This window comes from Phalangium opilio, unplaced genomic scaffold (assembly GCF_054372755.1).
Source record: "Phalangium opilio isolate 3A_F unplaced genomic scaffold, DU_Popi_V2 ptg000362l_1, whole genome shotgun sequence".
NCBI classification, from domain to species: Eukaryota; Metazoa; Arthropoda; class Arachnida; order Opiliones; family Phalangiidae; genus Phalangium; species Phalangium opilio.
In genome coordinates this window covers 102,143-127,261 of record NW_028324231.1, presented here as the reverse complement: position 1 = coordinate 127,261, position 25,119 = coordinate 102,143, and the positions used below count along the sequence as shown (strand labels likewise).

The 25,119-nt window shown below is 38.5% G+C and overlaps 3 protein-coding genes across 7 annotated transcripts; 1 reads left to right on the top strand and 2 right to left on the bottom strand.

Annotated features, from left to right (window-relative positions):
* Window positions 1–158: 158 nt before the first annotated feature.
* Window positions 159–7,413, top strand: LOC149597287 (protein HIRA-like). 2 transcript variants are annotated; one of them, XM_089860964.1, is made up of 18 exons: window positions 159–296; window positions 424–486; window positions 562–858; window positions 930–1,025; window positions 1,105–1,187; window positions 1,255–1,332; window positions 1,407–1,574; window positions 1,641–1,745; window positions 3,596–3,772; window positions 3,864–4,135; window positions 4,712–4,963; window positions 5,044–5,221; window positions 5,287–5,714; window positions 5,781–5,839; window positions 6,364–6,475; window positions 6,542–6,831; window positions 6,907–6,998; window positions 7,075–7,413. In XM_089860964.1, the coding sequence occupies exons 1-18, from the start codon at window positions 260–262 to the stop codon at window positions 7,189–7,191; spliced, it is 2,904 nt and encodes a 967-aa protein (XP_089717090.1). In that variant the 5' UTR covers window positions 159–259; the 3' UTR covers window positions 7,192–7,413. The 2 variants fall into 2 exon arrangements, with proteins under 2 accessions (XP_089717090.1, XP_089717089.1); XM_089860963.1 differs by having other exon boundaries at window positions 5,038–5,221.
* Window positions 7,408–12,592, bottom strand: LOC149597286 (scoloptoxin SSD14-like). 2 transcript variants are annotated; one of them, XM_089860965.1, is made up of 11 exons: window positions 12,312–12,592; window positions 10,972–11,187; window positions 10,681–10,803; window positions 10,494–10,591; window positions 10,344–10,429; window positions 9,282–9,388; window positions 8,675–9,125; window positions 8,426–8,613; window positions 8,118–8,358; window positions 7,931–8,044; window positions 7,408–7,856 (listed from the first exon to the last, which is right to left on the bottom strand). In XM_089860965.1, exons 1-11 carry the CDS (start codon window positions 12,446–12,448, stop codon window positions 7,713–7,715), a joined length of 1,905 nt encoding a protein of 634 aa, XP_089717091.1. In that variant the 5' UTR covers window positions 12,449–12,592; the 3' UTR covers window positions 7,408–7,712. The 2 variants fall into 2 exon arrangements, with proteins under 2 accessions (XP_089717091.1, XP_089717092.1); XM_089860966.1 differs by lacking the exon at window positions 12,312–12,592 and adding an exon at window positions 11,272–11,426.
* A 563-nt stretch (window positions 12,593–13,155) lies between these two features.
* On the bottom strand, window positions 13,156–24,606 carry LOC149597285 (uncharacterized). 3 transcript variants are annotated; one of them, XM_089860958.1, is made up of 4 exons: window positions 24,516–24,606; window positions 23,714–23,768; window positions 13,524–18,885; window positions 13,156–13,319 (listed from the first exon to the last, which is right to left on the bottom strand). In XM_089860958.1, exons 3-4 carry the CDS (start codon window positions 18,843–18,845, stop codon window positions 13,287–13,289), a joined length of 5,355 nt encoding a protein of 1,784 aa, XP_089717084.1. In that variant the 5' UTR covers window positions 18,846–18,885; window positions 23,714–23,768; window positions 24,516–24,606; the 3' UTR covers window positions 13,156–13,286. The 3 variants fall into 3 exon arrangements, with proteins under 3 accessions (XP_089717084.1, XP_089717086.1, XP_089717085.1); XM_089860960.1 differs by lacking the exons at window positions 23,714–23,768; window positions 24,516–24,606 and adding an exon at window positions 19,418–21,597; XM_089860959.1 differs by lacking the exons at window positions 23,714–23,768; window positions 24,516–24,606 and having other exon boundaries at window positions 13,524–19,331.
* Window positions 24,607–25,119: the final 513 nt, after the last annotated feature.

Below are 25,119 nucleotides of genomic sequence, written 5' to 3'. Positions count from 1 at the left end.
CGCTAAAAAGAGGGATAGAAGTCAAAACTTCAAAAGTTTTACGTTCCTGTCTCACCCTCTTAGTTACATTGAAGTGGTCTATAGCGGCAGCGGTCCGTGAGCGCGCGATCGAGTGGGCTACAGGGAGTTTAGAGCGTACTGTTCAGTAACTTGTTCACCAGCGGCTTGGCCCGGTGGGAGCGACTGTTCAATGAATGCATTTTTTGACTAAATTTAAACATTAATTTTTACTAAATTTTACTAATTTATAATAACAATAATGAGACTTTTGAAGCCAAGTTGGGTTAGTCATGATGGTAAGGAGTTGTTTTTCATTTCTAAAATGTAACAAAGTTAATAATAAGAAGTCTATAAGAAATCCATTGTTTTGAAGTATGACCAAATTGACCATGGGTCCGTGACTATATGATTAATATATTTTAGGTAATGCTATATTTTCAATTGATATACATCCCGATGGCTCGAGATTCGCGACGGGAGGACAAGGTAATCAGTGTTCAAAATGTGTTCAAAAACACTGTTTTTAGACACAATCAACCAAAATTACCTATTGATGTAAAGGGGTTGATACTGGTCGTGTTGTCATATGGAATATGGCACCAGTCATTAACGAAGAAGACGAACATGACGAAAACGTTCCAAAACTCATATGTCAAATGGACAATCATCTTGCCTGCGTAAATTGCGTAAGATGGTCAATAAGTGGAAAACTTTTAGCATCTGGTGGAGATGATAAAGTGGTTATGATCTGGCAAATGGGACGGTATGGTAATGGGACTACTGGCTTTGGTTCCAATGGGAAAATGGCTAATGTAGAGCAATGGAGGTGTATAGCTTCTCTTAGAGGACACAGTGGAGGTTTGGAAATCATTTGGAAATACTTGAAATAGGTGAAAATTAATTGAACGTTACCTTTATATTATTTATAGACGTTCTTGATTTAGCATGGTCTCCCCATGATGCTTGGCTAGCAACATGTAGCGTTGATAACTCCGTCATTGTTTGGAATGCCTTAAAATGGCATGGTAATTAAGGCGGCTTTTAAATTAATTAAAATTACTTACGAGTCTTATTAATATTAAAATAATTTTATATCAATCACAGAGGTCGTAGCGGTATTAAAAGGTCACACAGGCTTTGTTAAAGGTGTATCGTGGGATCCAGTTGGGAGATATTTATCATCCCAGGTACAACAATGACATAAATAAATTTTTAATTATTTAGTATACTATTTATTGTTGAAATATGTTACAGTCTGATGATAAAAGTGTTAGAGTATGGCGGACTCAAGACTGGCAATGTGAAACTGTTATTACCGAACCTTTCAAAGAAGTCAGTCGATGACTGATGTCATCATAGATTTTTTAATTTAATTTAATTAAATGAATTTGGTTTGAAATATTTAGTGTGGTGGGACAACACATACACTACGATTAAGTTGGTCCCCAGATGGACAGTACTTAGTTTCAGCTCATGCCATGAATAATAGCGGTCCCACAGCTCAAATTATAGAAAGAGATGGTTGGAAAACTAATAAAGATTTTGTTGGCCATCGTAAAGCCATAACTTGCGTTGTAAGTATCACTTACAGCCATGGATGAGAGAGTACTGTTGTTGAATTATGTATTCAACCTCTATAGAGATTCAACCCAAATATTTTATCCAAAATTAATAAAGAAACGGGAAAGACGCAACACTTTTGTTGTTGCGCTATAGGAAGCCGAGATCGTTCTTTATCTGTTTGGGTTGGTGTACCTACTAATGAAGATTAATTCAGGGTTCATACAAACCTGGTGTTATTACTCCATATATGGGAAAAATTCTGGAAAACTCAGGGATATATATATGGGGGAAGAACTTGGAAAACTCAGGGATATATATATGGGAAAAACCTGAAAACTCAGGGATATATATGGGGGAAGAACTTGGAAAACTCAGAGATATATATATGGGGGAAAAAAACTAGAAAACTCAGAGATATATATGGGGGAAAAAACCTGGAAAACTCGGGGATATATATATATGGGGGAAAAAACTTGGAAAACTCAGGGAAATATGTGGGGGAAAAAACCTGGAAAACTCAGGGATATTTATATGGGAAAAGCCTGAAAACTCAGGGATATATATGGGGAAAATACCTGGAAAACTCAGGGATATATATGGGGAAAAACTTGGAAAACTCAGGGATATATATATGGGAAAAACCTGAAAACTCAGGGATATATATGGGGGAAAAACCTGGAAAACTCAGGGATATATATGGGGGAAAAACCTGGAAAACTCAGGGATATATATGGGGGAAAAAACCTGGAAAACTCAGGGATATATATGGGGGAAAAAACCTGGAAAACTCAGGGATATATATGGGGGAAAAACCTGGAAAACTCAGGGATATATATGGGGGAAAAAACCTGGAAAACTCAGGGATATATATGGGGGAAAAAACCTGGAAAACTCAGGGATATATATGGGGGAAAAAACCTGGAAAACTCAGGGATATATATGGGGGAAAAAACCTGGAAAACTCAGGGATATATATGGGGGAAAAAACCTGGAAAACTCAGGGATATATATGGGGGAAAAACCTGGAAAACTCAGGGATATATATGGGGGAAAAACCTGGAAAACTCAGGGATATATATGGGGGAAAAACCTGGAAAACTCAGGGATATATATGGGGGAAAAAACCTGGAAAACTCAGGGATATATATGGGGGAAAAAACCTGGAAAACTCAGGGATATATATGGGGGAAAAAACCTGGAAAACTCAGGGATATATATGGGGGAAAAACCTGGAAAACTCAGGGATATATATGGGGGAAAAAACCTGGAAAACTCAGGGATATATATGGGGGAAAAACCTGGAAAACTCAGGGATATATATGGGGGAAAAAACCTGGAAAACTCAGGGATATATATGGGGGAAAAAACCTGGAAAACTCAGGGATATATATGGGGGAAAAAACCTGGAAAACTCAGGGATATATATGGGGGAAAAACCTGGAAAACTCAGGGATATATATGGGGGAAAAACCTGGAAAACTCAGGGATATATATGGGGGAAAAAACCTGGAAAACTCAGGGATATATATGGGGGAAAAACCTGGAAAACTCAGGGATATATATGGGGGAAAAACCTGGAAAACTCAGGGATATATATGGGGGAAAAACCTGGAAAACTCAGGGATATATATGGGGGAAAAACCTGGAAAACTCAGGGATATATATGGGGGAAAAACCTGGAAAACTCAGGGATATATATGGGGGAAAAAACCTGGAAAACTCAGGGATATATATGGGGGAAAAAACCTGGAAAACTCAGGGATATATATGGGGGAAAAAACCTGGAAAACTCAGGGATATATATGGGGGAAAAAACCTGGAAAACTCAGGGAAATATATGGGGAAAAAACCTGGAAAACACAGGGATATATATGGGGGAAAAATCCTGGAAAACTCAGGGAAATATATGGGGGGAAGAACCCTGGAAAACTCAGGGAAATCGGTTTTCCAAAAGTTGTATGAAGCCTGTAATTTAAATATATGGTTTTTTTTTTTTTTCAAAGTTTTAAAATGTGTTTTGTAACTTGTATAGTTAACATGTTTAAAGAGGCCACTAGTAATAATGCATGACTTATTCACAAACTCAATTTTGGACGTATCTTGGTCCCAATCGGGTTACCAAGTATTAATTTGTTCCTGGGATGGAACTGTGGCATTTTTTGAGTTTACTGTTGAAGAAGTTGGTAAAACTATCTCTTTAGAAGAGAAGGTAAATAAAAAAAACGCCTTAATAGATTAGACTTTATCAGTTCTATTCTGGTAGATATCGAGTGATAAATAGTTAAATACTTTGTATATAGAATCAGCTACATCAAAGATTATACGGAAAAAGCCTTGGCAATCATTTAGCATCCAATTTAAATAACATTATTGAAAACCCGGAACTTTTAAAGTTACAAGAACACATGCGTCAAGAAGAAAATAGAAATGATTTAAAACCAGCTACTACTCCTCAACATGTTAAACCTATTGTACAAATTAAAGGACCAACTGATAAACAGATTGAGACGAGAATGCCTGATGGCAGAAGAAGAATTACTCCATTATTCATTCCACTTATAACAGATGGAAGGTTGGCTTTGGTTTTACTTCAGTAAAACGAATATTTCACAGTGGTGTGCGAGTCCCGTTTTTTCGGTTTCGAGCCGAGTCCGAGTACCGAAACTAATTTCTTATGGAGTATCGAGCCGAGTCTCAAAAATACTTTCGAGTATCGAGTATTTAGATAGGTCAAATTTTGTTTGTTCTTTCGAGTAATTATCGAGTCTCAAATATTGACTTGTCGAGTAGCAATTTTGTAAATTTCTTGACAATAACGAAGATGTTCAATTATCTAACATCTAACTAGTTCAAAAAGATTGTTAGTGATCAATTCAATTAAACATTGAACAAGTGATTTTCAAAATAAATGATCATGAACTCATCGTCTGCTATAGTTGTAAGCCTCGGACTCGAGTATTTGTCTAGTATTTAAGATGTTAAAAAGCTACTCGAATCTGTCTCGAGTATCTCAATGTGTTGTTATCGAGTATCGAGTCGAGTACTCGGCTCGATACTCGAACCGAGTACTCGAACTTAACGAGTACTCGCACACCCCTGATATTTCAGTAAAAAAAATTGTAATTATACTATCTTAATTCCACTTTAGCGATGTTGTTCAACCATTTAGCATACGGGGTAACCCCGTTTTTAGTTCCTCTTCCGAAGGAAAGAGTAGAATAGTAATTGAAAAACGCGATGAATCTATGGGTGCTTCCAACGCGGCTATTTCTAATCAGTCAAAACCTTCCATCGCGACTGATGGAGGAATACAATCCACACCAAAACCCCAAGACGCGACAAAAGTTATAGAGGCCAAAGTGTTGGAGTTTGAGAAAACTGTCGTTAACCAAATAGAAATGTAAAACTAAACCTAATTACAACAAACAAGTAATTATTAATTAGTTAATTACGTTTCAAACTTAATGAATTTAGTTCTAGAAATGACGCGCCTGCGAAAGATACCAAAGTTCAAAAACCTGTGACAACAGTTGGTACAGAAGCCATTCCAATATATATTCCTGTTAAGAGAAAGCAACCGGAAGTGGTTAGTGCACCACCAAAAATCCCTGAAAAGAAGAAACCAGGTCGACCCGCGCTTTCACAGACTGTTGCTCCTGTAAAGTTTATTATTATTATTTGGTATTACGGCTTTGAACTTAATTACTAATCAAATTTCCTCAGCAACCACTTCCTGAGAAGGAGAAAACTGAAAGACCTAGTCATATCACTGCGGGTCCATCTTTACATTTGCCAGTTTTAAGAATAGAGAAAACTGCCTCAGTTCAAATAGAAGGAATTGGAGGAGAAGGGAGCGTCACGCTGGAAATAGAAAATAATATCGCGGCTGGACCAGGTTTACTTATTCATAAACTGAAGAGAGTCGGGGCCGCCGAAATGGGATGGGAAATTCTACTCTCAAGTAGAGGAGCTGCTGTTGCTGGTAGCCGACATTTAGCATGCGTCGTGTGTGAGGATTCAACCTTGTCAGTATTTTCTTCAATGGGTCAGAGGATGTATCCTCCAATCGTGCTTTCTTCACCGCCAACTAGATTAACTTGTAATAATAGACACATTATGGTTATTACGTCAAGAGGGAACGTTTCTGTTTGGTAAGTATTCTTCAATCGTATTTTCGGACTTTGATTGATCAAAGATAACTTCGTCCAAATTGATAGGGATATGCAAAAGAAGGTGTGCGCGATTAAAAACGAATCGCTTTTACCAGTTATGCAAGGTATTAATTGTAATTAGTAAAGTAATTGGCCTTATTCCTGATCAACGCCACCGAGGCGTAGCGGCGACCTTTGGAATTATAATAATACGGTAGCCAATCAGAGGTGGCGCTGGAGTCGATGGACTCTGATGGAGATCTGTTATTTTCTCTGTTTTGATTATTACCGCTTCAACTTCAAAAAACATGTTTTAACTAATTATTATTAACCGAATAATCTCCAAATAGACCAAAATCGAATGAAAACTTACTCCGAAAGTCTTATTTCATAATATTAGACAGAATAAGAAAGGTAAAATCAACTTTTAATACTTTTGAAACCATATCGCTTGTTAAGCCTTGGCTATTCACATGATTCAAAATAGAGAAAATAACAGATCTCCATCAGAGTCCATCGACTCCAGCGCCACCTGTAATTGGCTACCGTATTATTATAGTTCCAAAAGTCGCCGCTACGCCTCGGTGGCGTTGATCAGGAATAAGGCCAATTTAGTGAGAAAAGTTCTAAACAATTAAATTTATGTTAGCTGGTGGTCAAGATTTAAGCATAAAAAGCGCGGCTTTAACTGATGGTGGTCATCCATTGGTTAGTTTATCTACAGGAAAATCTTATATCTTCAATGTTGAATTGAATTCATGGTATTATATTCAACTCTTTATGTATTGTTTTACCACGGACCTTAATTTCAATTTGTATCGAAACAGGTTGCTAATAAGTAGCGTTGAAGATGTACTTCATCAATGTAGTAGTTTTTCGGCCTCCTTATCACGCCCTGACCCTGAAAACATAGCTCAATGGCCCTTAGCTTCTTTACAAGGACAAACTCATAGAGCCACGAGAATAGCCAGCTCTATTTTTAGTGCCAATCCGTCTCTGCAACAAGCTGGAACTATCAGTCATTTAGATAACCAAATGTCCGCTGCTCTCGCCCTACATTCGGCCAAAGAGTACAAGTTTTGGTTGTTGGCGTTGGTTAGATATTTGGTTCAAGAAGGTCACTCTCTATACCCTATTTTGTCTACCCCCTTTTGTAACCTTTAACCTATTATATATTATGTTTCTCTTATAGTTTTGGAGAATAGAATAAGGGATATTTGCGAAATGTTAATAGGATGTCCAGAAGGAGTGTCCGAATCGGAATCTTGGCAGCCTTATATACTTGTTAGTTAATTTAATTAATATTATTACTTACATTTCAGCCTAACGTGAGAATAACTACTACTTATATACATTTAAGGGTATGCATCGTCACGATCTGTTAAAGGAAATCTTACCAATCATTGGGTCAAATTTAAGACTTCAAAGAGTCTTTACAGAGTTCAAAGATCAATTAGATCAAGCGAAATTACTATAAAATTAAATTGATCGTCACTAGGCATGATTTTAAACAGTTTTAAAAAATACCTGTGATATTAAATAACTCATTGGACTGTAAAACAAGATAAAAGCACTGCCTAACTCAAATGTTTCCCCATTTTTCATTGTCACTATTCATTTAATTATTAAATTTGTTTATCATGTTCAGTTTGAAATTGTCATTTCGATTTTGTGCCAATAAAGTGTACTGATCTTTTAATTCGCGATGCGATTTTTTAATAATAAAAAGTACATTAACATTAACATTGTCATGTTATACGGTAAAAGATTGATGTTGAATTCAGTCTTAATAAAACTACTGCTGTTTTATCATGAGGTTTCAAGTTTTCAACCATTTTTAGTTTAGTACAGATAAATTATAGGTGAACTAAAATTATATTATATTAACTTTAAATATTGTAAAAAATACGTATAGGAACAAATTTATCCTAGATTTTCTGTTGTAGGTTTAGGTTTTTACCGTTATGTATATCACCACTTTTATTATGACTTGTTTTTCTAATATCCTTCGATAGAACCACCTTTTCTATAATCTAAATTCGATAAAACTGACGTGCCATTTCTAGCAATGGCCAAGACTACCGATCCTTGATCATCTAAACCAGTTTCGTGACCCAAGGCACTAAGGTGATCCAAATATATCTGTGGGTCAATAAGTTTTAGGTTTTATACGCGTACCATTATGCCGATAAGCCTTTCTAAAATTTAACAATTACCTTGGGAAATGTAGCCTCGTGTTGTACGAAATTTGGATACAATTGATGATGAATTCTAGGCGTATCAATGGCCTGCTTTATATCTTTACCCATCCATAGTGATAGAGAGGCGACCTTACATGTTGAAACAATTACATTGTAATGGACAAAGACTATTGCTATAAGTCAATTCAAAGGTTGAACCTACAAAAGAAGTTGCCGTGATAATTCTAGTTCCTCCGGCTCCTCCTAGAACCATTTCAACATCTCCATCCTTATTAACAATGATTGCGGGACACATGGAAGACATTGGACGCTTTTTCGGTTCAATGTAATTATTAGGGGAAGGTGGGATCCCAAAATAATTGGTTATGTTCGGGGATGAAAAATCATCCATTTCACTATTAAGAATGATTCCCGTGGACGATGATCGAATCATAGCTCCAAATCTAAAATATCAAATGGTTTCAGGAAAAGAAACCACAGTTTCCATGGTCTTTTCCGCTTTTTGCTTACTGCGTATTGACAGTACTTGTTACTGAAACGGCATCTCCATTTTCAGCTAACACAGAGACGTGAGCAGTGCCATGATCATCTGGCATGGCTGAAGTAGCGCCATAATGTTCGCTACTAAAAGTTTGATCATCTAATATTAGACTACGAATTTGTTCAGCGTAGTCTTTGGATTCAGCTCTAGTCAGAGTCTGGTTGAAACAAAGAAGACCTTGGTTATATGGCAAAGCGATAACCTACTGGTCCGCTTACTTCAGTGGCATTAACAAAATCAAGATCTCCTAGTTCGGTTCTCATTGCGAAAGAATACTTGAACGTTTCGATCATTCTATGGAATGTTAGCACTGTATCGTCCAAAGTCGCCAAGTTGGCTGGTGTAAAGTTATAACCGTCTAAAACGCTCATAATCATTGCTAAAACGGGACCACTTCCAGGTGGAGGGGATGTGTGAAGAGATTTTCCGTCTTTTAGTGTGACAGAAATAGGATTTTGCGATTTGGCTTCGTATTGTTGCATATCAGCAACTTGGATAATTCCTCCAAAGTTTTGGATATCTTCAACAAACTTCTGTGTCAAGGATCCATTGTATAGGGCATCGGCTCCTTCCCGAGCAATTACTTCTAAAGTATTTGCCAAAACGGGGCAGAAAATTGTGTCTCCCTCTTTGTAAACATCTCCTGTTGCATTATTATAAAATATACTCCTACAATAAGTGAAACACCCAATTACAAACGAAACAGCCAACATGGTGCGCCACGCGGCCTGAGCCACGTGGTTTTGTTCATTTTGAATTTAGACCCAATCCACCATAGGGGCCTCCATGGCTAACATGAGCGAAAGTAAAACTGCAACGACTTACTTCATGGATTCTTCTCCAATGATATCATTCTTGAAATAAGCCAATTTCTGTCCCATATATTTTGACACTATATATCCCTCCCTGCATAATTTTACTGAAGGTGTAACCAGGGATAGATAGACTTTTTTGAAGACGGAATGGGTAACAGGGTTATTCGGGTGCGCGTCCTAGTCCACGACCCCCTTACCCGTGACGGAGGGGTATGAAAGAAGAGGCGGGTCTTATTTTCGTTATGGCGTTGTATGTATATCCGGGTCAAGTAAACGTCGTCTGCCCGTCGTCTGCCTATTCGTCTGCCAAGTTGGAATGGGCTCGGATTGTAATTTTTGAAATAACATTGTTTAAAAATGGTAGTTACACAAGACATAGGGCTTGCAACTGAAAAAAACGGGGACCCAAGAAAATTAAAAGTGAGTTAGAATTGAGTAAAAGTCTTCATAGATATTACAGCACGAACAGGTTTTAACCAAACACTAAGCTCACAAAACTCCTGACCATTCACTAAGCCTTGGTTAACTTCATCAAATTCGTTTACAAAATCATGGGGATAGTAGAGATGATTGGCTTAAGAAAGAATTAGCGAACACTTTTCACCCTTACAGATGTACTCCAAATCCAAAACACCGGCACCAAATTCACTAACAACCTTCTTAATTGCTATTAAAAACAATTCCCGAATAATTACCTGGACCCTCGCATTTAGACGGCTCCATTTTGAACCCCTGTGAAGACGCTTATCTGTACAACCATAGCCCACTCGATCCGCGCTCTATAGCTATAGCGCGAGCAGCTTGCGTCGTGACGCGCGTGATCGAGTGGGCTATGGTACAACGCAAGAGGGGTCGTAGTCATAGCAACAGAGTTAAACAGGAATTACGTATTTTTGGCCCTCCCCGTCAGCAACGTCACCAATACGTAGTTTTTGTGAGCCAATAAGATAATTTAATTTTTTGGTTATGTGTTGAAGGAAGGGACTATATACTCGTCTATGAGTCGGACTGAAGTAAAGGCCAAACATTGTTTATTCCGTCTTAAAAAAAGTCTATCTATCCCTGGTGTAACTAAATCCGTCCAATTTAATTTTCCATATTTTTGATGAGCTAATTGGTAACCTTTCAACTCTCCCGGTACAGCCACGGCCAATCCACCTATAAATGAACAAAAATTATGTAACTAAACTGATAAGTAAACAAAAGCACTAATATCACATACCGGATTGTGATAACGTAGAGTTTCCATGAAACATATCAACGGTAGCACTTAGGGGGGCCATTTCCCTTCCATCTATCACGTCTATTGTTTTATTTTGTCTTTGAAAAATAACTTTATGTATTGAAACCACGTGTTTTAACCCCTTCTTATCCCCTTTAACATTATATAACTTATTTAGCCGACTCACCGTTGATAGATAGTCATGATAAAACCGCCCCCTAATCCCATGCTTTGTGGATTTACAACTCCGCCACAAAATAACGCTGCTATGGCCGCGTCCACCGCTGAACCACCTTTTTCTAATATATCTCTTTAGAAATAATAATAATAAAAAACATACATTCGTAGCCATGCCTTCATTTCAAATCGAAATTAAACTGATTGCATAAGTAATCGGCAACTTTCGTCTTTACGGTGGACGCTCTTGCTTATTCAATCGGTCTAACCGTATTATAACTAAAATATCCATGTATATTACCTTCCTATCTTGGCACATGGTGCTCCGTCAGATACCACGACAGCTTTATTAAAACTTAATAATTTGCTATTTGAAATTGGTACGGTCGTATCTTCGTAACGCAATTTCTTTTCGCGTAACTTTGGTAAACCCAAAGCGAGCGTTACGGACACTCCAATGACCACAATGGCAGCGACAATGCCCATTAAAACACAGTCCCTCTTGGTTATAACTATCCTTTAAAACGAAACAAAAGTAAAACACGCGTCTTGTTGAGTACAACGATCAAAAACTTAACAAATGTATCTTTGAACTTTATACTTCTGTGGTTTATAAACAGTATGGTAATGTTCCTTTTTAGGAATTGTACCATACGAACCGCTACTCGAAGAACTAGCAATGGGTTTTTTCTCCTCCTTCGCGCTCATACTTATTGTTTTAAGAAAGTACTTATTTGAACAATTGATAAAATAAAATCCCCGAGTTATGCCCTCTTCAAACGTATCGGTTAAACTGATCTATATTTTGGACTGGGTTTCTATTGAAAGACCTTATCTTACATAGATATTCGATATTTATTTAATCTTTCATGAAAGGAGATATTTTGACGTGCAATCATGGTGTATATGGCTATAGAAAGACCTCAACAAGTACATTGGATTATATTTTTCACATTTAACGAAGTTGTTAATGGATATATTGGTTTATAATCAGGAACAACGATTAGAAATCCATTATCTCTCCAACGACATTGGTTATATAAAATCAATTGTTTCGGGTATATAATTTATGGTACAAGCAAAAATATATTTTCTTAATTCATTTCCACTAAGTTCAGTATAATTGCGCGGCATGGTGAACCAATTTACCAAACCGCTCAAACACTATATGTTCAGTTGTTGTCAAAACGAGGGAGACGACCTGTCACCCCTCCATAGTAATAAATCACGGTGTGATATGCATAGAGGGACATGCTAACATGGGTTATACACAATAGACAATCTTAAATTGTTAATTTCGCATGAATATTCAATTGGAAATTGGAGTTCTAATAAAATATGCAAAAAAGCCAATGACAGCTTACGTCAAAATTAATGTGTAGAGAGACAATTAACTGTCCCCTTTAATAAAACCCTCCTAATTCAGAGCCACATGGTACAACTCTGTATTCACTTCATATAACTAATAGCTACGTACATTAATAACAAAAATGGGACTTATATTTTACACGAAGCTCTAAAGGTTATCTGCACCATTGAACTTCGACTTCTTTCAATTGTTTGATATTCTTTGGAAATTCTCTATTTCTACATAGTTCCAAACTCCCAACTGATAACATAATCAAACATGTTGACACTTACGATTGGTTTGCTTTAAAAATATTTTTATTCCCGGACTCGCGGCTTGAAATAGTTTCTTCAATCGGCGTGGCGGTTTCATTGTAAACACCATTTTCTGCGGGAGACAACTGAATATACGAGCCACGTTTATCGGTCATAGTTTCCTATGAAATAAGTTCCCAACAAAGTTTCGGACAAGGCGTTAATAATCCTCTTTTAATAAATTATACTAAATTAAGAGATAATCTTCGATTTATCATATTAATAAACCGCGATATCAATATACACTTTCTCAAATTTCATACGGCAAAAGTAAGATCATCGAAAATTAATAAAACCCCAAAGTTTTCCGCGTGTTTTTTATTCCCTCCAGGCGAACCAGGCCGAATGTATACAAAAGAAACCATCAGCGACCAATAGAATAGCAAGGTTGTTTCGTACCTACCTTTGTAGTCGTACAGGTAAACCTGTAGCTGAAGATCGAGAGGAAGGACATTGCGACGAAATGGTGTCAATATTTAATTGAAATACGTAAGTAAGCAGCGGGAAAAAATACTCGAAATAATCATGATTTTGTGACGAAATAATGTATGTTTAAATTCATTAACTAAAAATTGGTTAATATTATAAAAAGTGTCGGTATCATATTCATTCTAATGTCCAACCTCGTTGAAAAGTACTATGTTCACGTAAGCAGAAAAGAGGGGAAGTGGTTGAGAGGCCATAGAAATACACGTTACCCACCCGGTTCTATAATGTTTGTACTCGCGCACAAAACACAAATAATGGTCACTTATAAAATTAATATTTTACATTTGACAAGTGTTTAAAAAAAAAATTTGGCAAATATTAAAAAGCTAAACTGTTACAAACTAATACTTTAATTAAGAAAAAAATGGCAATTGACTTTCGTCAAAGAAATTTGTATACTCAACTTGTATATACACTTCAAAAGTTCGAAAGAAAAAAGTTTAATGAATAATGAAATCTTCGAAGTTACTTTTGTGACGAATGACTTTTTGGCTGAGGCTAAAATAAAATAAAATAAAATTAAACAATATAAATAACTGCGAAATGCACTACGAGTTAGGATTCAACTCATAAATAAATAAATAAATAAATAAATAAATAAATGATGCCACATTTAAAGATATTTTAAAGTAAGTCAAAAAATACGTTCGAAACGCTTGTAATGTGACATCAATAATTTGTCTCTACAGTGAATTTCCTTACATGATGCCAAGTCAATAATCCAGTGGGGAAAGGACTACCAGGTAATCCTGGTGCGTTCTCCTGGTAATTATTAGCAGCGCCATGAGCGACGTTTTGATTGGCCACATGATTGGACACTTGTGGCGTAGCTCGGTAATCAGGCACTTGCAGGGTAGCTCGGTGATCAGGCACTTGTGGCGTAGCTCGATGATCAGGCACTTGCAGGGTAGCTCGATGATCAGGCACTTGCAGGGTAGCTCGATGATCAGGCACTTGCAGGGTAGCTCGATGATCAGGCACTTGCAGGGTAGCTCGATGATCAGGCACTTGCAGGGTAGCTCGGTGATCAGGCACTTGCAGGGTAGCTCGGTGATCAGGCACTTGCAGGGTAGCTCGGTGATCAGGCACTTGTGGTGGGGTAGTTCGGTGATCTGGCATTTGTGGGGTAGCTCGGTAATCTGGCATTTGTGGGGTAGCTCGGTAATCTGGCATTTGTGGGGTAGCTCGGTAATCTGGCATTTGTGGGGTAGCTCGGTAATCTGGCATTTGTGGGGTAGCTCGGTAATCTGGCATTTGTGGGGTAGCTCGTGGATTAGACGAGACATAAGCATATGCTGCTGGGTTTGGTGGCATGGTTCTCTGGTAAGTATTACTGGCATGGCTTGGAGGTATTACGGTTGCGGAAGTGCGCACGCGAGTGTATGGGGGTGGCGGTGGTGGCATTGAAGTAACCACTTCTTGTAAAATGGTTTGCCTGCTCCTTGACTGTAAGTTAGGCACATTTTGATTCGCAAAGTGCATTGGCATTGGGGTTTGTGAATGTCGTGGAGTAGGTTGACTTTGACAGACAATGTGTGAATGCCGTTGGTCAGATTGACCTTGGCTGACAAGGTGACGAAACATCGAAGATGCGGGATTTATTTGAGTAGGATGACCTCGATTGACTGTGTGTGAAGGCATTGGAGTTATTGAATGTGGCTGCGTAAGCTGTCCTTGACTAACAGGGTGGTGTTGGGGCATTGGTGTTTGCATATTTGATAGAGTAGGTTGACCGTGATTGACAGGGTGTGAATGCGTTGCACTTTGCGAAAGGCTTTGAGTAGAGTGAACTTGATTGTAATGTTGTTGAATTGCATTGTGATTCGTTTGCAAACACATATGTGAAGTTACGCATGTTTCCGACTGTTGGCAAGAGGGGTACTGAAGAGTTGGTTGCCTATTTGGATCAGTATTTGTCTGTGAACAGCTTCTTGACATTCGGACCTCGGTGGCACGAGTGTCATGGTTGGTGAGTTGTCTGCCATTCGAGTGGTGAAGCGCGGGGTTTTCTCGAGTCGAACGATTGATCATATGTTGCATTTGCATTATAGGACCATTAGGCTGTTGCGTCGCGTCGTTACAGTTCGATTGTCCAGTATAATACGCGTCGAAAGCGACGGATGCTACCGATTGTGAGCGAATGTTAGAGTCAACTTCCGATTGGTGCATCATAGAATTAGCGTGTGACGACGGATTCACGAATTGAGAGTTATGTCGTTGATAGTTCGATTCTTCCAAAGGCGATATGGGGCATTGACTATTATTATTAGCGCTCAAGCTAGCATCGTTAAAGTTACATAAATTAGAATGATTCGTCGTTGATTTATTTACGAGTATTTGGGGATGAGATATTGCACAACCTTTTTCACGCGCCATAACGTAAGGCACACTTTGGTCGGGAAGTTTCGTAGCTGATGGAGTCGATTCCATTATAACATTTGTAGCGACTGATGACGGAAGATAGCGATTATTCGCCATAGCATTGTTATAAGGTTGTCCTGGATTTATAACGGCCCGCGGCTCGGAAACAGAACGCGCTATATTTCGATGTTCATTGGTGATTGAAGAAGACGCGATACTTGGTAATGGATTATTTCTATTTTCAATAACTGGCGGCGGGATCTCTGGATCAGTTGTAGGAACTGTGTTCTTGGCAGTACCAATACCTCTGCGCATATTTAAAGCTACGCTTGCCATTTTAAAAAATATATCATGATGACTTTCGTCAGGTCTTATAAGGTCTGCTAGAGCTGCTATAGCTGTTTCTAGATTTTTTAACACTTCTTTCTCAGAGGGTTTTCGACGAGGAGGTTTTTTTTCGGCAACCTCCTTTTTAATGTCACAAAGAAATTGGCAATCGTCGTCCTCGTCCTCGGGGTCATTTTTGATCAATTCCGGTTTTTTAAGAACGTCGTCGATGAGCGGTTTTTTAAGAACGTCGTCGATGAGCGGTATTCGCACAGACGCGATGTGGAATATTAACCGTAACGTATTCAAATTTTCCTTTTTCTCAGGGAAGTCTAAATTTGCGAAGCTTTTGCTTATCTCCTCTGACTTCTCTTTCACTCGTTCTAACTCCCTTCGTAACTCTAGCAAAATTTCAGGGTCCATGGAAGAAATCTTTGAAGGTTCAATTCCTTCAAAAAAGGCGGTACTTTTTATCGAGAACTCGACAAACTTGGCGATTTCCTGTTGGATAAAAACGGCTTGATTTTCCGCTTCTTGATGTATTGGCATTAATTTCGCAGCAACATCAGCTCGACTTTCCAATAGTTCTTTTAATACAGAAGTTTTACTTTCCATTTCATTTTGAGCAATAACAGCTCGATTGAGCTTTTCGTTTTGAGCAACTTCTCGATTGAGCGCTTCTTCTTGAGCAACAGCGGCTCTATTCGCCATTTCTTCTCGACTCACTGCTTTAGCGGCTTCGGTTTGACTTTCAATTTCTTGTTGAATGGCTGCACTGAAAGCTAAATTTTCAATTCCTTGCTCAATGGCTTCGTTGGCGGTTAGTTTTTCCATTTCTTGTTCCGTGACCGAGACTAGGTCACGCATTGCTTGTAATCGCTTCGTCCTGGCGTTTATCACACCATAATCCGTGGGAGATTGAGACAGCAAATGTTTGAACGCTTCTTCTAATTTTCTCAAATTTTCTCTGTATTCGGCCAGAGTTTTCCGAATCTTTTCGAGTTCCGTTTCGTTCGGTGCTTTGGAGATTTCGAATTCTGTTTCGTTTGGTGCTTTGGCGCTTTCGAATTCCGTTTCGTTTGGTGTTTTGGCGCTTTCGAATTCCGTTTCGTTTGGTGCTTTGGCGCTTTCGAATTCCGTTTCGTTTGGTGCTTTGGCGCTTTCGAATTCCGTTTCGTTTGGTGCTTTGGCGCTTTCGAATTCCGTTTCGTTTGGTGCTTTGGCGCTTTCGAATTCCGTTTCGTGCGATGCTACGGCGCTTTCGAATTCCGTTTCGTTTGGTGCTACGGCGCTTTCGAATTCAGTTTCGTTCGATGCTACGGCGCTTTCGAATTCCGTTTCGTTCGATGCTTCGGCGCTCTCGAATTCTATTTCGTTCATTGACTCGGCGCTTTCGAATTCTAATCCGTTCGGGGCTTCGGCGCTCTCGAATTCAGTTGTCGAATCAGCTTTAAAGCCGGAAGTTACGCAGACTATTATAGGATTGAATTCGGGCATATCTGATTGTGAAAAATCATTGCTGGTTACCAAACCCGAAGAAACTTCGACTTCATTTGTGGAATCATTTGATGAATGTAATTCGATGGGTGATAGTGATGGAATAGAATAAGGTAGAGAGGCAAGTGGTTTTGTTGAAGATACATTTTCGCAACTATTTTCCGATTCACTTTTCATCGTGTTGCTTGTAAGTAGAGTTTCACGATCAATCGGCAACGGTACACTAAGTTTTGTACTAGGAGGTGAAATATGTATTTTTTCAATGTCGTGATATGGTTTGTTCATTGGCGTATTTGACAATTCTCGAGCTTCTTCGGAACTGCAGGGTGGGATAATATTTTCGTAAACTGAAGTTTGGGAGATTTCTTGGGTCTGATTTATATCTCGAGGAGCAACGGAAGTTGGTGAATGGCAAACTTTCAGTTGCTTATTGATCGATGAAGTTGACTTTAACCTCAAATTCGCGTACCACGTTCGTGGCACTGGGTCTATTTTGACTAATTTCCATGGCAATGATTCTGGCATTTTACTTCGAACGTTAATGGGAGGATTTAGAAAGTAGGAATGCCGATCAGGTGAAGTAGTTTTGCGGCTTATGTAAAACTGACATTTCTCAGGATTAAGACCTTCTATCCTGCTGTCGGAAGGAGTTAAGTCTTTGTTCGATTGTTTCGAAATCTTACGCGATTTTGGTATTTCTAACGAAGCGTCCGTACTATTTCTCTTTTCGTTTCTACAAGAATATTTTTCCGAAATCACAGCCTTGGAAGCGCTTGGGGTCACAACGTTTTCCACAGTCGTTTCTTGACTCTTTCGCCTTTTTTTAGCGCAATCTGACTTCTTCGTATCGTTTTTCGCGTCATTTACTCGCTTGTTAGACCTTTGTTTCTCTTGGACAATTCCGTCAATAAGCGGCAATTTTGAATCTTTTCGCGACACCTTCTTGCACTTCAGGCCATCCTCGTTATCTTTCTTTTCTTCGGAAGAAGTACTCTTAGTTCTTTTCACCGCTTTCTGCTTAGAAGGAACGGTTTTGTTGGAAGATTTTTTAAAGCTTTCATGCCGCGATTTACGCAACTCTTCAGCGTTCAAAGATCGACTAGAGGCGAGCTCTTCCGGTTTTAAAATTTCCGTAGGGTCAAACAAGCGGGTTCCGACCTCGGACGAGTCAGATGGACTGCTCGGTGTGACGGTTTTCGAAGTGCCCGCGTTAAGGTTGATAACCAACTTTGTAGTGGCAGGTGCGTTTTGAAGTTCTCGTCTCTGTTCTGGGTTAGAGCCTCGGCGTGATGGTCTTTTAATATTTCCATCTTCTAACGAAAACTGACGGCTAATTGAACTAGCCGGTGGTCTACGATTTGGCTTTATTGTCTTGACGGTAGTGTTAATGAGCGTCTCTGGTAGAGACAAGTCATCATGATGGATGGGCGAATTGTTCGAGGCTTCCTCGTCATTTAACGAGTTGACGCTTGTCTTCCTTTGTAATTGTGCATTTTTCTTCTTTTCAGGAATCGCCTTATGGATGGGCGAATTGTTCGAGGTTTTCTCTTCTCTGTTTCTAAAAGGCGAAGGGGGTGTACGACGGTAGTGACTTCTTTCAATTGGGTTTTCGACTTCCACCCGCAATGGCGCGAAATTATTGTAGTTTTGATGAGATTCTTGAAAAGTAGTCGGCGTTATACTTATAAGATTACTATGGTCTCTTCCTCTATAATAATCTGGCATTTGGTTTTCATTTTCCCCGTAAAATATTTGCCGTCGAATGCCGTAGTTCTCTTCCTTTTTGCTAAAATATCGATAATTCATATTTCCGACGTATGGCCATATTCTTGTTTCCATATTTCAAAAAAACCAAGCTGAATTTGAGTTTTCAACCAGGCTGTGAAGCGAATACAATATTTATTTAATTTTAGTCAATTTCATTATCGAAGTAACTAGAACTGAAATCAACTTTGAACGCAAACAAAAAAAGATATTTAACGCTGATAAATTATCCGATATTTATTTATTAAAATACTCTACACTCTTCTATACACTTCCACGATATGGATTGCGTTACGAGTTCAAACTCCGCGAGGACACACGAGAGCCAGCCGACTTTCCAATCATCGTAAAACAATTTTTACCCATCAAACCAATCCAATATAAAACCCACTTTGTTAATATTTATTTCAAGGCCAAAGTTCGATCTAATCGTCTAGAGCACGTGGTACTTATTTCGACATTCATTTAATACGAGAGTTAAAACTGAGAGAGCGGGGAGAGATTTTCTCTTACCCCCCTATGTGAAAACTATATAACCACTATCTATTTTGATTGTAAAAATACTTCAGAGGAATGCGTTTATCGGGATACCAGTGTTTCAAATTTTTAAACGTTCACAAGATCTTAAAAAAAGGGTCATAACTTACCAACTAGTTCAAAAGAACAATAATGTGCACACCGTTTCTGAACGGTGCATAAATTTATATTAACATTGATGTGCTTAGAAAAACAGTATCTAATCTAATCTAATCTAATCTAAATTTATGATATTGCACCCTGTTCCGCGAAACTGAGAGCAGCCTGTCAGAAATCAGTTCAGCCCAACCTGCCTCAAGTGTTTGCTAGAATGCTGAGTCAGCAGCAAACGCTAGGGTTCTCTTCTAGGAACACAAGCCTATACAGTTTATTCCCCAACAATAACATACACGCACGTGTCATTATTCTGGACAAAGAAAAATATTCCAGAGGTGAAGGACATTTCTTAGTTTAGAGAGACAAAAAAATTTAGACCCAGCTTGAACGACACGTTCGTTCCCATTTGGGATTTAGCGTCCAATTTTAACGGTGGAATTTCGGATTTTGTATGATTGTCCATCAAGATAAGAGTTTCTTTGAAGGGCAAAGGTCGTTTGAAAGTTTTTATCCTTTCTTTAAAAGATGCAAAGTTTCGGCTTGAAAATTTCCAGAGCGTAATAGGATAGTAACCATTACCCCCTAACAACTAGCCGTCAACTTAACTTGAAACACAGTATACAGTACACGGAAATCTCTTAAAGGTCAGGGATTTTGAAATTAGGCGTGAAATATCAGGAAAATTTATATTGGCTTGGTAATTTTCCTACCCTAGTATAGCCCAAACAGTTTGGTATGTTATTTCGAAATACTTAAAATATAGATGTCAATAGAATGATTTCTCGAATAAACATTTTTGCGAAATAGTACTTGTACTTCGGAACGTATTTTTAAGATAAGATAAGATAGAAATCTATAAATTTGTTGACAAATAATAAACGAAAGATTCGCCATATCAAGAAGGGTATAAAAAGAGAAGCAAAACGTTGGTCTAGAGAGTTCTAACTTGGGACGTTTAACTATCAACTTCCAGTGGCTCTTTTCCGACTTCTGTTGCTTCCTCTTTTCCGCGACTTATCGCAGCTACACAGAAATGCCAAAGAGGAAATGCCTTTCGTAAATCTTAAACCCATATAATAAGCGCGGTTACATGGGAATTTGAAAGCCGGTTTCAACCCGCCCTCATGTACCACCCGCAAGGGCGCTTTAATAAAAACTTCCCCGAGATAAAGCGCGTTAACTAAAACTACCTCGGACAAGTGGTTTTAGCTCTAAAAGCGCCTTTACTGAGGGTTAAATCATAGAGACTATAACCCCAAGGAGTGGAAGGAATGCCTCAACTTGTTGCCCCTTATTCCGGTTTTTCCTGGTACAAGGCGACTTCCGCTAAGCAAAATTAAACGGGCCGGAAGCTCTCATGTACCAATTTAGGAGCAACATCATTATTTGCGCTTGTAGAGCGGGGGACCTGCCACTCCTTGGGGTTTATAGTCTCTATGGTTAAATCGCCTTTCCGTATTCATGTAACAACAAACGCGCTTTCCCTAAAGAAACAAGTTGTCCCTCTGGGATTTTTCCATTTTCGTACTTTAGGCAAACTTTGTTCATTATTTTGTGGTTTTTCTGTTTTTTGTGGTTTTTTCAGTTTTTTGGGGGGTTTTCAATTTTGGGATGTTGTCGAAAATTATGAAGGGAATAAAATAATGAGTCAGAAATCATTAAAAGAACAAGTTGGAACGATAAAGAATCTTTAACCCTGATTTCCCTAATTGGAGAGTTAAATATACTCGAAGCACTGGATGGGAAAAAAACATAGGAATAAGGATGTTTTTAAAAGACTGCTGCAGTTAGAAATGGAAGCTAGAGGATTTAATTTTACGTGGGAACAAATTAGATGCCGATTCAAATTGTTGAAAAGTAAAAATTCATCCATGTTTTACGATTAGGAAAAAAAAAAAAAAAAAACTGTAAGCAACTACAGCTAGGAACAGACTGACAACAGAGCTAGCTACTTCTAAAGTAAAATCGTCCCCCGCCTTGCCAACCAGTTACCTTCTATCCCTTTTCTTTATACCCTCTATGAAGCGATCAAAGTCAGAAGATAAGGGATTCGATAGATACTCAAACATTTTCAACACTGCTTGGGACAGGTATGACAAATAAAGAAGGATCTCTCAGCGCTTGCTACTGCTAGTAGTCTCGGGCGACTTAAAATCGGACCATTGTCAAATTGTTTACAAGAAAGAATTTTGCAGGGGGTCCAACTCCAAACTCCCAAGGTTAACGGACAATGAAATTACAAGTCCCCCCCCCCCACTTCCAAGAATTACACGATTTTTCCACGCCTGCATGCCTCTAAACGGCCCTAAACAGGATCGTGGGTCACTAGAAGGTCGGTGGACTGGCCCACTCGGGTCTTAGGATGGAATCGGGAGTTATTGTCCTGCACGTGCACTTGTCAATTCGATTTTATGGCTTTCCTGAGGGGGAGGGTCTTCACCGCCCTTACGCTTTTGTTAAAAGAAAATCAAACGTTTCTAGTTTTTGCTATTTATAGAAGTTTATGCAGGCCTAAAGCTTCTAAGATTTGTAATAAACCATTTTATTTTCTGTTATGGGAGGAATGGAAAACGTTAAAACAGGTTTTGGGGGAACGAAATTAGCACGATGAAGGCTAGATCATGGATAAAGAATGCGCGTGAGGAAATTTGTTTTTACTCTACAGGATAGGCAACTCCCTATCTCGGGCGACAGCTTATTCTGTATATACTCTGTTACAACATCGGTTGTCAGCACGCGCAAATATATTTCTCTATGGAACGTAGCTTTGTACGTGCTGTCAAGAGACGAAAAACTTCAGGATCTTCAGGATTTAAAATATCCGCGAGTTTTTTAGCTCGAGTGCACGGACCTCTAGGCCTTAGTTTCAAATACGTGTAGTAGGCTGTAGGTAATTTCACACGTATTTGAAACTAAGGCCTAGAGGTCCGCGCACTCGAGCTAAAAAACTCGCGGATATTTTAAATCCTGAAGTTTTTTGTCTCTTGACGGCACGTACAAAGCTACGTTCCATAGAGAAACAGCTTTGCGCGTGCTGACAACCGATATTGTAACAGAGTATATACAGAATAAGCTGTCGCCCGAGATAGGGAGTTGTCGATCCTATAGCGTGAAAACAAATTTCCTCACGCGCATTCTTTATCCATGTCTAGATGCTATAGCAAACTCCGAGAACAGGTGCCCACAAGGGGCTAGAAAAATCCCCCCCCCCTTTTTCTTAACTGCGCTTCGGAGTTGACAGTAATTTTTGAGAGAATCCAAGGTTTGGAACTGAGTGTTGATCTGAATCGAACTCAACGTAATTACAAGCTTTTCAGTCCGCTGTAGATAGGGACAGGGGTTATATTCTCCCATATACCACTAAATAATCTATTTAGCGAATAACTGTGATTTTTTAACATTACGGGAGGGTATGGGTTATTATCAAGAAGGGCCTTATCTTATCTACCGGCCCTTTAGAATACCATCACTATCTATGGAAGAATCTAAGCTAAAGACCACACAATTGGCAAGGGAAAGTTTCTTTTCAAACTCACCCTACCTGTAGGGGTCCTACGACATTTCCCTATTATGGTGGGGGTCTAACAATAAGCTGGTTGAAGATAATTGGGAACCAAGGGCAAGTACGGAGTTGAATGTTTATAGTTAGATATAATGGATATGAAGGAGAAAGAAACATTTTTTTTTTAAATAAAATATAATAGTGGCAAAATATGTGTGGACAGGGCTTACAAGAAGAAATCAATAGTTCAAAACAAGCGTTTCGTTTCACCAAAAATAAACAGGTAATATATTTATGTGCATTAGTGTTGTATTTTAACAGAGTCAATAGTTGAAAACAAGCGTTTCGTTTCACCAAAAATAAATAATATGTCGAGTGCATTAGTGTTGGATTTTAACAGAGTAGTAAGAACCGTTACATCCCCCCAACAAATAAAACTGGTTCTATGTGTGAGTAGAGTCGCTAAATTCATATTACTGGATTCATTAAGGTTTTCTCCATTAGAGCAGGGAGTCGAAATTAAGTATGTAGCTGGCCGTAATCCCCCCCCCCCGTAATCCCCCCCGCAATCCCCCCCGCCCCTTCTCGGTTTTTATTTCTGTGCAGCGTTGTTAGGACAACCAAATTCAGATTCAAACCAAGCTGCTAGCAGAGCTGCTATTGCTAGCGCTTCTCTATTGACATCCTAAGGGTCTAGCAACACGAGGGGGGGGGGACGTTAAAATACCCTTAAGGCTTTTGTAAAAAAGGAGACCCCACCCTAAACCTCCCTTCACCAATACCCTCTTCATTAAATTTTTGAACTTACCGATCCAATAAAAACTGCAACAGATTTCTAAAATTTTTCTGCAGTTACAATGTCACTGAAAAAAAAAAAAACAATAGTTCCAATTATAATTTATATAATTATCTAAGAGCCTAGTATGTTTTCATTAAATGGTTACAAAAAAAACCCTTAAAATCATGATAAATATTAAAGGGGTAATATTTGTAGTCAAAATCCTAGAAAAAAATTAAATTAGAAAACTTGTTTCTATATGTGACTTTTCTTCACCTTGCAACCGCCCTTTTTATCTAATTAAATTTTTTTTCAAACAAGTCTTAAATGAGGTCATTCATTGAAAACTTAATAGCTCCTTAAAATGATATTATGCATAGCTAATCCAATGAGTCTCACCAATCTCCTCTTCCTACGCCTAAACTCAAACTCTAACTCTAACTCTAACCATGCTCTAAGCTAGGCTAGACGCTATGGGATGGACGACGTAAAGGAGGGAGATTGATAACCAAACTGGAACTAAACTAAAACTGAAAATGAGGGAGGGTAGCAGCGTAGCTTGGGGGTTCTCCTTCCGTTAACAAATTTTGGATTGCCATTCCGATTTATTTAACGATTTAAGGCTAATAATTCTACGTTTGAAACTAATTTTCTAATAGTATTTAAAACAATTACTAAGCGACAACGAATAATTTTTTAAATTTTTTTAAGCCTCGGCTTGAGACTTTAGTAAACATTATCGTAACATTTTTTTTTGCTACTTTCGAACTCCAAAAAACACACCATATTCTTAGAAGTTTTTCTTTATCCTTAGTTTTTTAATTAAACTTACCATTATGATGATATCTTTGCATTTGCAAGCGTTGAAGACGCAACAACAACTACGGATGGACTTTTACGCGGTAACGCGAATGTTCTGAATCGTCTGCTAGACGGCCTAGAGCCATAGACTGGAACCTCCCCCCCCCCTCTCTGGTGTGGCGTCACTGCTATTCAGGCCAGGGCTGTCCATAAGAATTTTGAGAAATTGAACTAAATATTTTATTTATTTCTGGTTTTTTATATATAAATAAAATGGCTGAATAATGTTTTGTTAAAGAATATCTAGTTGTCTCAATTTGCAAAAATAGTATAAAAACTAGTGTAAAATAATTATTTTCTCAAAATTCTTCATATAGAATTAGCATTTATTTCCAGTCCATCTTAAGCATAGAAACTGCAGTGGGGCCTTGCTCAGTTTTGATACTTACACTCTTGAAAAATGCTCAAAACTAGTAATTACAGAAGAGCAAGTTACGACTGACTCAAGACAATTAAAACCGAGGTCATCAGTCACCATCTCGCCTTCCTCCATGCTTTCACTGTCAAGATTTGAAATAAGACGGTTATAATCAAAATTTCTAGATATTCTAGTGTCGTTTCCCTCTGGGTTACAG